At 35.3% G+C, this 12438-nt stretch overlaps 2 protein-coding genes across 2 annotated transcripts in view; both read left to right on the top strand.

Moving 5' to 3' along the window:
- Nucleotides 1-218: 218 nt before the first annotated feature.
- Nucleotides 219-5231, top strand: LOC117332457 (N-lysine methyltransferase KMT5A-like; the record flags this gene model as incomplete). Its single annotated transcript, XM_033891371.1, is given in 4 exon segments — nucleotides 219-328; nucleotides 706-859; nucleotides 2560-2676; nucleotides 4838-5231. Coding segments are annotated over 4 exon segments (480 nt in total). The 3' UTR covers nucleotides 4938-5231.
- The window catches only part of LOC117332456, a 24763-nt gene continuing 17162 nt past the window's right edge, over nucleotides 4838-12438 (top strand). Inside the window, exons 1-3 of the mRNA XM_033891370.1 lie at nucleotides 4838-4907; nucleotides 11036-11091; nucleotides 12145-12256. Of these exons, the coding sequence (XP_033747261.1) occupies nucleotides 11062-11091; nucleotides 12145-12256 (142 nt within the window). The 5' untranslated portion in view covers nucleotides 4838-4907; nucleotides 11036-11061. The remainder of the gene's footprint in view (nucleotides 4908-11035; nucleotides 11092-12144; nucleotides 12257-12438) is intronic.

Below are 12438 nucleotides of genomic sequence, written 5' to 3'. Positions count from 1 at the left end.
ATGATTAACCTTTTCAAAAGACTAAATAATATGTATACATGTACATGATAGTAGAGCTATGATAATCTTTATTCAAGATGGACAATTATGCCAATTGAAGTGTATTTAAATTTGCCATTATTTATTTTGAGGTATTAAATGTTTATATTGACACATAGTATGCTCTAAACTTAGCAAAAAGAGAGATTATGTAATAAATAATCTTTTTAAAATTGTAGCATGAAGAGAGTGCGGACACCCCGCAAAGATCCAGTGGCAATCGCAAGAGAATGGATCAGAAAGAAAACAGATCCTCCGGGATTTAAAGAGGATACTTATGGAGACAAAGGTAAACTAAGTAATTATGATTAAAGGTGATGGGGATTCAAAACACTACAAATATGTTGGGGCTGACCCCCCAGGAGGCTAATTGTTTAACTGTTGCCCTGACGTCATGGTATATATATATTGTTGACATAATGAAATACAATTATTGAGAATGTGAGGAGAGCATGTGTAGCTTCTTTTCCCTAGGGTGTGATAAGGAAATTTCACCCCGGTTAAACTGTGGATATCCCTAGCCTGTCCAGGGTAAGAGAAATGATTATCCAAATCAAGTACATATGTATCTAATTGTTGAGCCATTTATTACCAGTATGTACCCTATATATATATATATATATATATATGTATATACGAAGTAAGTAAATTTATTATTCTTTATAGGACGAGGTGTAAAAACCCTGTACAAAAGGAGACAAGGAGACTTCCTTCTCCAATACATAGGCCCTTTAGTGTCAAAAGAGGAGGGGGAAAGAAGGGAAACGAAGGAAAGCTCAGGCTATCGGTTTTTTTTTTCTCACAATGGGAACCAGTTCTGGTGAGTATTTTATCACAATGTATCCAATGGCCAGTTAAATGCCCAACTGTGCATATCCCTGTAATTTGCAAATTGCTTCTTCGTGGTGTATCTCAAAGGAAATCCCTGTTAAATCCTCCTTTTTTAGCTCACCTGGCCCGCAGGAATAAAAGGATTTGATCCATATTTGGTCTGAAACATCCTTGGGTGAAGAGGAACCAATTTTGTATAAACGGTTGGTCTGGCCCCCAATGGCCTGACAGGCGGGGCCCAATAGGGGAAATAGAGTTAATCCTTTAAATTGCTACTAGTCATAAAGTTATCAATGAATTTAAACCAAATTTGGTCAGGAACATTCTTGGGAGAAGGGGAACAGAGTTTGTATAAATTTTTACTCTGAATCCCCAGGGGCCTTAGGGACGGGGCCAAATAGGGGAAATAAAGATTAGTCTTTAAATTGCTTCTCGTCATAAAGTTTTTAATGGATTTTAACTAGATTTGGTCAGGAACATCCTTGGGGGAAGGGAACAGAGTTTGTATAAATTTTTACTCTGAACCCCCAGGGGCCTGAGGGGCCGGGCCCAATAGGGGAAATAGGGTTAATCTTTTAAATCACTACTAGTCAAAAAGTTATGAATGAATTAGAATCAAATTTGGTCAGGAACATCCTTGGGAGAAGGGGGAACAGAGTTTGTATAAATTTTTGCTCTGAACCCCCAGGGGCCTGAGGGGCGGGGCCAGATAGGGGAAATAGAGATTAGTCTTTAAATCGCTACAAGTCATAAAGTTATGAATGAATTAGAACCAAATTTGGTCAGGAACATCCTTGGGGGAGGGGAACAGAGTTTGTATAAATTTTACTCTGAACCCCCAGGGGCCTGAGGGGCGGAGTCTAAGAGGGGAAATAATGGTTAATCCTTTAAATTGCTACTAGTTGTAAAGTTATGAATGAATTTGAACCAAATTTGGTCAGGAACATCCTTGGGAGAAGGGGAACCGTGTTTGTACAAATGTTTACTCTGAACCCCCAGGGGCATTAGGGGCGGGGCCCAAAAAGGAAAATAGGGGTTTATCCTATGAAACGCTATTTATCATAAAGTTTTGTATGGATTTGAACCAAATTTGGTCTGGAATATCCTTGGGTGAAGAGGGGAAAGAAAGTTTATGTAAATATTGACTCTGACCCCCAAGGGGCCTGAAGGGTGGGGCCAAATAGGGGAAATAGAGATCTGTCTTTATATCGCTCCTAGTCATAAAGTTTTAAATGGATTTGAACCCAATTTGGTCAGAAACATCCTTGGTGAAAGGGGAACAGATTTTGCATAAATGGTTACTGTGACCCTCCATCCCATAACTATGTATAACATCGTTGGACATTAAGGGATAAACACAATTCTGATGTAAAAATAGGCCCAAGAGTCTTTCCCCACCCTAAGGGACTTAGTTTCTTCGAACACAATTAGGTTGTAAAAATAATCCATAGGGTCTTTCAGTCCCTTAGAGAGTATGTGTATTAACAATTTGAACATGAACATTATTTTGACATTTGGTCAAATCCAACCAGGTGAGCGATACAGGCCCCATGGGCCTCTTGTTTGTATTATAAATTGAATCAGAAATGAAAAGGAACAGACTTAAAGTCTTAGATTTGTCTTTTAATTAAATACATCTCTGATTGCATAAATACATGTACATTTGTATTAATTGTATTTATTCTGAAGTGTGGATGCAACCAAAGAAACAGACTTTCTTGGAAGACTGATTAATCATGGCTCTCAATCAGGACAGAATAGTGTTATGAAATGCATCGATGGGCACCTTTGTTTGTTTTCAACAAGGTGAGTGTAAATTATCGTAATGATATTAGTATTATTACAGTAAAACCATGTTGTCTCAAACTCTAATAACTCGAAGACTTACAGTTACACAAGTAATTTCAATTCTGATCATCACTGTAAACTTATACAAAATATACTCAGTTACCTTGATTACTGTCTCTGAATATATCTCAAATTTATGTTTTTTCATAACTTCAAGATAATGGCTGAACATATATAGCATATCTGACAAATTTTGTGTCTTCATCATATTGCTAGTCTGGGATCCACTTGTCCAATATTTTTTCTGTTTTTAAATTGATACAGCATGCCGAATCAAAACACAAACCTTGGCTTTTGGGAAATTAAATACATAACTTATGCATACATGCCATACCTCCCGGCGCGAGACAAAATCTCCCTTATTTTCAAGTCATTTATTTCCTCGTGGGAGGAGAGCCAAAATTCATGTTTTTGTAATTCCCTCCGGTATTTTTGCCGACGCCACTTTTGTTTACAATTCAGTAGTTTTCTCGCGAGATTTGGCTAAATTTAGCGATCACGTGAACAGATGATCACTCAATCAAAATGGCGCCTGTTGGACACGGCTTTCACACGAAGCTCTGGCTAGTGTAATGTTTACGCTAGAATATCTATCACCATGAAATAAAGGCAAGTCGCTTACAAACAACTTTAACCCCCTTAGCTAACAGACTTGAATTATTGTTTGTTTTCTTTTAGGACCATACTTTGATGATGGTAATTGATACAGAGTCTGGTCAGACGCAAAATCACACGTGTTTTTCATTTACCATGTGTATCGTTGATCAGTGATAGCAAGATGAAATCTGATATTTTCTTATAGAAAACTATCAAAATTAGCACATCTGTTGGTCGTTACAAAGTGGTGAATCATGGTGTTTACAATGACTGTACAGTCCATGACAGAGACAATATACAAAATCTAGAATGATCGTGATACGATTTACTGCAGTCTCCTAACATGAACATCTTCCGTTCTCAGGATTATACACTTGCACACTTGGAATATTTTTATATCTAAATGGTCCAACATAAGGTATCCCACAGGACATTTCATGGTGATTTTTACAACTGATGTGTTCCCTCAGAGTGGATCAAGCTTTCTAATTTTAAGAAAATCCAAACTGATAAATGAATAACTTGCTTGTCTTAATCTTTAGCTACATGTAATTATAATATACCCTTTTCAAATGCTGTTATGCAATATGCATAAAGCTGTGAAACTTTTTGTGCTGCATAAAAAAAAAATCGAAAAAAAATTCATATTATCAGAATCTGAATGTATACTTATTGCATTTTTTACTTTATACAACTTTTTGTTGTTTGTTGTTTGTATATACAATATGATTAATATCTAAAATAAATACAAATATTCTTTATCACTTAGTTAATTGCTAAAAAATTGAGTAAAAATGTTGATATTTATGTCACGCACAGATCTCCCTTATTTTAGGCAAAACTCCCTTAAAATAATCATCAAATGGTCTCCCAAAAATATGGCATGTATGTATCATAAGTATTACAATTCAGGGTTCTCGTTAAAAGCCAGTTGTTGGCAAAATCCATCAGCTATTTATATGTCTACATCCGGCTATTCTTGTAGAAGTTTACACTTATTTTTAACTGAATGGACATTTCTTTAATATATTAATTTGGTCATTAATGGCAAATAACACTTAAGTCTTCACTAGTCTGGCCTGAATCTATAGGAACAGCCCCAGTGTTTTCCAATCTCAGTCTTTTACAAACTACAGCATGATCATGATCACTGGTGTGTTTGAATTGCACTAGGGCAATGCTACTGGGAAATGGCTAACTGACACGAAATAAGATCGGTGAAAAATGGATATATCAAAGAAAAAATCTGAAGATACATAATTTCTTTGCCCCACAAAAAAAAGAAATACATGTCATTTAGGTGCAGATGTTTATGTTTGCTTTATATACTTTATAATTTGTTGATGCATATTTATGTGGACAAAGCTAAGCTTAGGTTAGTCTGACAGTGAATTTGAAGACGACCTTTATAATTCCATTTTCGTCCTGGACTTTTCACTAACTTCCAATTAACATTTGAAATTAGGTTTATGATTCAATAGAGATTGTTGAATATTAAATGCTGTATAACAATCAATTACAGAGATATAGAAATTGGAGAAGAGATCCTCTATGATTATGGTCTGAAAAAAAGCCAGTTGCCCTGGAAACAGGTACTTAATTGTGAAGTTATTTTGTTTTGAATTGATGCTATTCTTACTTGCATTGATTGATTTTAAGCTTAATCTGCTTTATTAAGAAGTGTTTTTCAAACTTTGATGCTGCATAATTTAAAATAAATTTTGGGAAGGGAGGTCCCTACACCCCCCATGTACTGTATGTCATTCCCCTCCCTCCCCCTTGGATTTGAGATTCAGTTTTAGCCATTATATGTTGCCAAATTATATATATATATATATATATTATATGGACTGTACCTGACAATTGATTAATTAATTGTGCAAAAAAATGTACAATGATCATGTGAAAAAAATAAACAGACGTCGGCTTGATTGAAATTGATTGAATTAATTGATTTGGGTGAGAAGCAGGAAGTTTGTAAATCACGACTGCGCTTAATATTATAAATAGTACTTAATATTATAAACAGTTTTGCACTCAGTACATATTATCATTACTGTCAAAATTATTATAAGTATAAAAAAAATAATGTGTTTTTATCGTTTGAAACATTCAAATTGCAAAAATTATACATAGTGCATTTTTATGATTTTCGCAAAAATTTCACCTAAAAAAATAACCCGATATATGGTATTATGGCATGAATGTGCAATATTTATGTAGTGCTTTATATTAATTACTGTAGCACTGGTCAATATTTTTTCAGAAAAATACCAAAATTCAAGGAAAGAAAAAGAAAAATGGTACTTTATTTTAACAATCATGCTAGCATGAAGTAGGTGCAAATAGGTTACATGTACATATTCCATGAATTATATAATGTTATGTAACCTATATACAGCACTTTACATTTTGCATTCATAAAAGCATGAAATTGAATATTAAAATGAGAGGGTTTTTTTTGTTGATAATAATTTATTAATATATGATTACATTTCTCACTACACATATATTTCCCAAATGCAAATAAAATGGAGGTTGTATTGGTTAAAATGAATTTGGACACTACAAAATTTTATGATCAATGAATTGATGACAAGTCAACATAATTATATCATATGGACTAATTGTTGATTCGAAGGTTAAGATTTGTATTTCCTGTTGGAATTGTGCTGTGTTTGAGATATATAATGTGTAGCTATTTGCAACAGAAGTGTATTTATATATATATAAATGTCTGAGTTTAAATGCGATATTTAACTACAGTGAAACCTCACTAGCGACCACCTCAATATTGTGACCATCCCGCTATTACCGGCATTTTGTTTCATTTCCATTATTTTTCTCTATATGTCTTTGTATTGATCATCAGTAATATAACGACCACTTTTGACAGTCCAAAAGACCACTAATAATTTAATTGACCTCATGAATGCAACCAGTCATGATCAGCTGTGGTCAAACTTGGTGTGCCGTGAACATGTCCAGCATTCGATCTTTTGTTTATTATCTATCAGACCACCCTTTCCAGCATATGACAAATAAATTTTCGGATTATCTACCAAGCTGGAATCATCAATCTTTTGTTTATTTATCAGGATATTGACAGGTATTGAATTCTGCACTGTGATCACTTTGTTATTTTCCACAAATGCGTCATGTTGTGTTTTTTGTGTCAATTTAATCTTCATGTTAATAAATTTGTCAATTGGTCTGTGTTAAGTCATATAGAAATTTGGTCAATGATACGCTTGATACCAGTGTTGCAGTCTTTCAAACAACAATATGAACATACTGAACATAAAGATATAACATTGCTTGAGGTGGGATATTTAAACATAGATTTATGATAGATTAAAAACACAGTGTATTTGCTTATTTTTTCAGGTGATAACAAGAATTTAATTATTCAGTTTTGAAAGCATTTCTTTATTTTCATACATGTGTCAGTCAATTTTTATTTAAGTTTTATCCAAAGACTCTATTCAATGCCAGATTTCATATAAATAGATGACTACATTATGAATTATGTTTGACATGTTATGGCTATATTGCATTGACTGACTTTGTGAAGAATATAAGAATTTAATATGTAGTTTGAAAATTATTACAAATACATATGTATACATGTACTGCATTATTTAAATTATTGACCAAACATTTAACATACCCGGTAAGATGTCTTTTTGTTTTTGCTGGAGTTTAGTCATATATCAAAACAATAAGGATGTACAGGTTTACTCTACTGGTATCATACAGAATTGAGGTCCTCGAAGGTCGAAGACTTTCACTCAGTCCCTGGTCTTATAGAGAGGTTTCAATATAGACACTGAAATAATTCTTTTTGTTCTTTTTGTTCTTTTTGTGATATGTTCAGTAATGTTTGTTCAATTACATATTACTACATTTCAAAAATAGATGAATTATCAAGGATGGGGTGTGTGGTAGTAGACTGGAATCCGGTTCTGTCAGCTGTCTGTACATGTCTATCCATCTCTAATTAGTATACATACAGTTGTGTGTTCGCACAACGTTCCAAAAATATTGTGCGAACAAATGTGCGATGCGCGTTGCAAAACTGCACAACTGTTTGGTATAAACCGCACAGCTAACAATATATATTTTTTAGCCCACCATCATCAGATGGTGGGCTATTCAAATCGCCCTGCGTCCGTGGTCCGTGGTCCGTCCGTCCGTCCGTCCGTCCGTCCGTCCGTCCGTCCGTCCGTCCGTAAACAATGCTTGTTATCGCTATTTCTGAGAAAGTACTGATGGGATCTTTCTCAAATTTCATATGTAGGTTCCCCTTGGTGCCTAGTTGTGCATATTGCATTTTGGGACCGATCGGAAAACAACATGGCCGACAGGCAGCCATCTTGGATTTTGACAATTGAAGTTTGTTATCTCTATTTCTGAGAAAGTATTGAAGAGATCTTTCTCAAATTTCATATGTAGGTTCCCCTTGGTGCCTAGTTATGCATATTGCATTTTGGGACCGATCAGAAAACAACATGGCCGACAGGCAGCCATCTTGGATTTTGACATTTGGAGTTTGTTATCGCTATTTCTGAGGAAGTACTGAAGGGATATTTCTCAAATTTCATATGTAGGTTCCCTTTGGTGCCTAGTTATGCATATTGCATTTTGGGACCAATCGGAAAACAACATGGCCGACAGGCAGCCATCTTGGATTTTGACAATTTGAGTTTGTTATCGCTATTTCTGAGGAAGTACTGAAGGGATCTTTCTCAAATTTCATATATAGGTTCCCTTTGGTGCCTAGTTATGCATATTGCATTTTGGGACCAATCGGAAAACAAAATGGCCGACAGGCAGCCATCTTGGATTTTGACAATTGAAGTTTGTTATCGCTATTTCTGTGAAAGTACTGAAGGGATCTTTCTCAAATTTCATATGCAGGTTCCTCTTTGTTCCTGGTTATGCATATTGCATTTTGAGACTAATTAGAAAACAACATGGCCGACAGGCAGCCATCTTGGATTTTGAAAATTAAAGTTTGTTATCGCTATTTCTGTGAAAGTAATGAAGGGATCTTTCTGAAATTTCATATGCAGGTTCCCCTCAGTGCCTAGTTATGCATATTACATTTTGAGACCAATCGGAAAACAACATGGCCGACAGGCAGCCATCTTGGATTTTGACAATTGAAATTTGTTATCGCTTTTTCTGTGAAAGAACTGAAGGGATCTTTCTCAAATTTCATATGGAGGTTCCCCTTGGTGACTACTTATGCATATTGCATTTTGAGACCAATCAGAAAACAAAATTGCTGACAGGCAGCCATCTTGGATTTTGACAATTAAAATTTGTTATCGCTATTTCTCAGAAAGTAATGCAGGGATCTTTCTGAAATTACATATGCAGGTTCCCCTCAGTGCCTAGTTATGCATATTGCATTTTGAGACTAATCAGAAAACAACATGGCTGACAGGCAGCCATCTTGGATTTTGACAATTGAAGTTTGTTATCGCTATTTCTGTGAAAGTACTGAAGGGATCTTTTTCAAATTTCATATGTAGGTTCCCCTCAGTGCCTAGTTTTGCATACTGGGACCAATACGAAAACAACATGGCCGACAGACAGCCATTATAGCTAAATCTTAAATTCTATATATAGGTTCCCCTTGTTTGAATAGTACTAGAGGGCTGTTTCTGAATTTACACAGATAAGTAAGACTTAGAGGAAGGGAAAAGTAGGGAAAAGATCAATCTGACATGGAACCTATAAAGATCATTCAATGGTGGGCGCCAAGATCCCTCTGGGATCTCTTGTTTTATAATTATAATTGAATATAACAAAATTACTAGTTATACGAAAACATATACAAAAAAAAAAAATAGATGGTCGCTAATATATATATACGTGTTGCATAACAAGTATTTCCATTCATGGAACACATATGACCAATTATTTTTCGCCATTAAAGTACCATCATTTTGTCTCGCAAGTATTCGTGATCTTTTCAATGGCCTGATGATACAGTGTTCATGTATATATACATCTACATACATGTATAGGATAGCAGACGGGCTCCACTACGATTATGCTTAATACATTAATTACACACAATATGTATTTTTAAACAAAAAAAATAAGTTTCTATTCAAAATAAGTCGTTTTAACTGTTGTTTATTTCTACATGTATGAAATATCTCGTATATATTCTAGCCGTATACAGACTTTTTCGACTTACCTAGACTTAACGTCCGAGCAAATTATATAAAGTTATTTAAAAATAACCTTGATAACTTCAGTATTTAGTTTCATTACTAATAGTTATTGCATATATTTAACAAAAAATATGGTAATTAGCTGTCTCATAAAATGTTAATCATTGTATATCTTTTACAATCATTCCACACGTTTAAATTTTAATGATACATTCCTCATTTTATATCTACCACGATACCTATCACACATGTACCAATTGCTCATTATGTGCACATTTTCTTGTAAGAACCGTATCACACATATCGCACACTGTGGAACATTGTGCAATCACATAACTGTGAAGGAATACAAAGAACTATGATGTGCATGCAGTTTTGATTTTTAGGACTTCAGGAAGACCTATAGCCATCATGCTTCGCCAGTCGTTGTGCACCTTTGGACTTTACGCTACTTCTCCTTAACCCCTTAGCAAATTACTTTGGTGTGAAACATCATTGAGGAGCGCAATCATATTTCATACCTAGTGACAGGGCCCAAACTTTTCTGAAAGTTTGCTTTAAAACCCTACTCCTCTTTTTTGGATTGAAACATCATTTGGGGAGATTGTATTACAATCCCTTATGCACACCCTATATGTGGCCTGGGCATTTTGATTTTTCTGGAGCCTTTATGAAATTTAACATCTCTATCCCAAAGACAGAATTGATCTTCTTTCTTGTTTAATAATTGTGAAGTCTGTATGTACCTCTTCATAATGAATATACCAATTATAGTATACATTTATTTTTTTCCATATGATATAACCCATGGTCAGGCTGTTCTACTGAAGTGTGCTACCACAGAATATAAATCTGTCAGTTGACAGTGTGTATCAGATATGGCTGTCAGTTGACAGTGTGCATCAGATATGGCTGTCAGTTGACAGTGTGTATCAGATATGGCTGTCAGTTGATAGTGTGCATCTGATATGGCTGTCATTTGACAGTGTGTATCAGATATAGCTGTCAGTTGACAGTGTGTATCATATATGACTGTCAGTTGACAGTGTGTATCAGATTTGGCTGTCAGTTGACAGTGTGTATCAGATGTGGCTGTCATTTGACAGTGTGTATCAGATATGGCTGTCAGTTGACAGTGCATGTCAGATATGGCTGTCAGTTGACAGTGTGTATCAGATGTGGCTGTCAGTTGACAGTGTGTATCAGATATGGCTGTCAGTTGACAGTGTATGTCAGATGTGGCTGTCAGTTGACAGTGTGTATCAGATATGGCTGTCAGTTGACAGTGTGTGTCAGATATGGCTGTCAGTTGACAGTGTCAGATGTGGCTGTCAGTTAACAGTGTGTGTCAGATATGGCTGTCAGTTGACAGTGTGTATCAGATATGGCTGTCAGTTTATGGTGTGCATCTGATATGGCTGTCAGTTGACAGTGTGTATCAGATGTGGCTGTCAGTTGACAGGGTGTATCAGGTATGACTTAAACATTTGATTTGTTGAAATAATTAAGCAAAAAATATTCTTTTTCAGTGAAAAGAGATGAAAAATATGCAATAATGCTGTCAGGATTTTCCACTGAAGACAAGGTAAGGAAAATTGTTCATCTTTAGTTTGTATAATTTAGGGCTTTTTCTCAGTGAAATAGGAAAATTAATTGACATAGCATGTTCATTCATATTTTACATTTTCAAACCAAAACTAAGTGTTTGTTTTTCTATCATCCGAAAACAGTGATATTTTTCTTGTTTTTGTTTACCTATTGTCATCGTGCATCGTCGGTTGTCATCCGACACGCGCCATCCATTCGCCGCTTGTTAACTTTTCACATTTCAAATTTCTGATGTTCCACTGGAGGGAATAGGCTGAAACTTGCCTGGAATGATCTTCAGATGGTCCTGACCAAGTATTTTATTTTTTGGGTCAGTCCAAGATGGCAGCCATCCCGAAGTAGTTTAGGTTCTACTGGTGTCATTGAGCTGGAAATTGGCTACAAACAACATGGCCGACAGGTAGCCATCTTGGATTTTGACCATTGAAGTTTGTTATCGCTATTTCTGAGAAAGTACTGAAGGGATCTTTCTGAAATTTCATATGTAGGTTCCCCTTGATGCCTAGTTATGCATATTCCATTTTGAGACAAAGCGGAAAACAACATGGCCAACAGGCAGCCATCTTAGATTTTGACAATTGAAGTTTGTTATCGCTATTTCTCAGAAAGCACTGAAGGGATCTTTCTGAAATTTCATATGTAGGTTCCCCTTGATGCCTAGTTATGCATATTCCATTTTGAGACAAAGCGGAAAACAACATGGCCAACAGGCAGCCATCTTAGATTTTGACAATTGAAGTTTGTTATCGCTATTTCTCAGAAAGCACTGAAGGGATCTTTCTCAAATTTAATATTTAGGTTCCTCTTGGTGCCTAGTTATGCATATTGCATTTTGAGACCAAGTGGTTCCCCTTGTTTGAAAAGTACTAGAGGGCTGATTCTGAATTTACAGATTAGTAAGACTTTGAGTAAGGGAAAAATAGAGAAAAGATCAATCTGACATTGCATGAACCTATAAAGATCATTCAATGGTGGGTGCCAAGATCCCTCTGCGATCTCTTGTTGTTATTTGTCTTGGGTTTTTTTTCAGAAAACACTTGAAAAATTGAATAGACATGGTCAACAGGCTAATCTTGTTCTGCGTGAAATTACTTTCATTGAAGAAGCTGACAACAGTCTTTCTCATTTGATAGTAAAAACAGGTATGGTCATTGTGGAGCTAGGTTTGAAGTTTTTAAGTTGTTTGTCATAATGCGAAAAAATAGTTAGGGGCATATATATTTCATGTTACATACCTGTTTTTTCTGTTCTCCTCTTACTTTTTTTTCTTTTTGGCAATGTATATATATTTCACAAGCTTACAACATGAGGAGCTCTGATTTTC

The sequence above is a fragment of the Pecten maximus genome, chromosome 8 (assembly GCF_902652985.1).
Source record: "Pecten maximus chromosome 8, xPecMax1.1, whole genome shotgun sequence".
Classification (NCBI taxonomy): Eukaryota; Metazoa; Mollusca; class Bivalvia; order Pectinida; family Pectinidae; genus Pecten; species Pecten maximus.
This window is presented reverse-complemented; position numbering and strand designations above follow the sequence as displayed.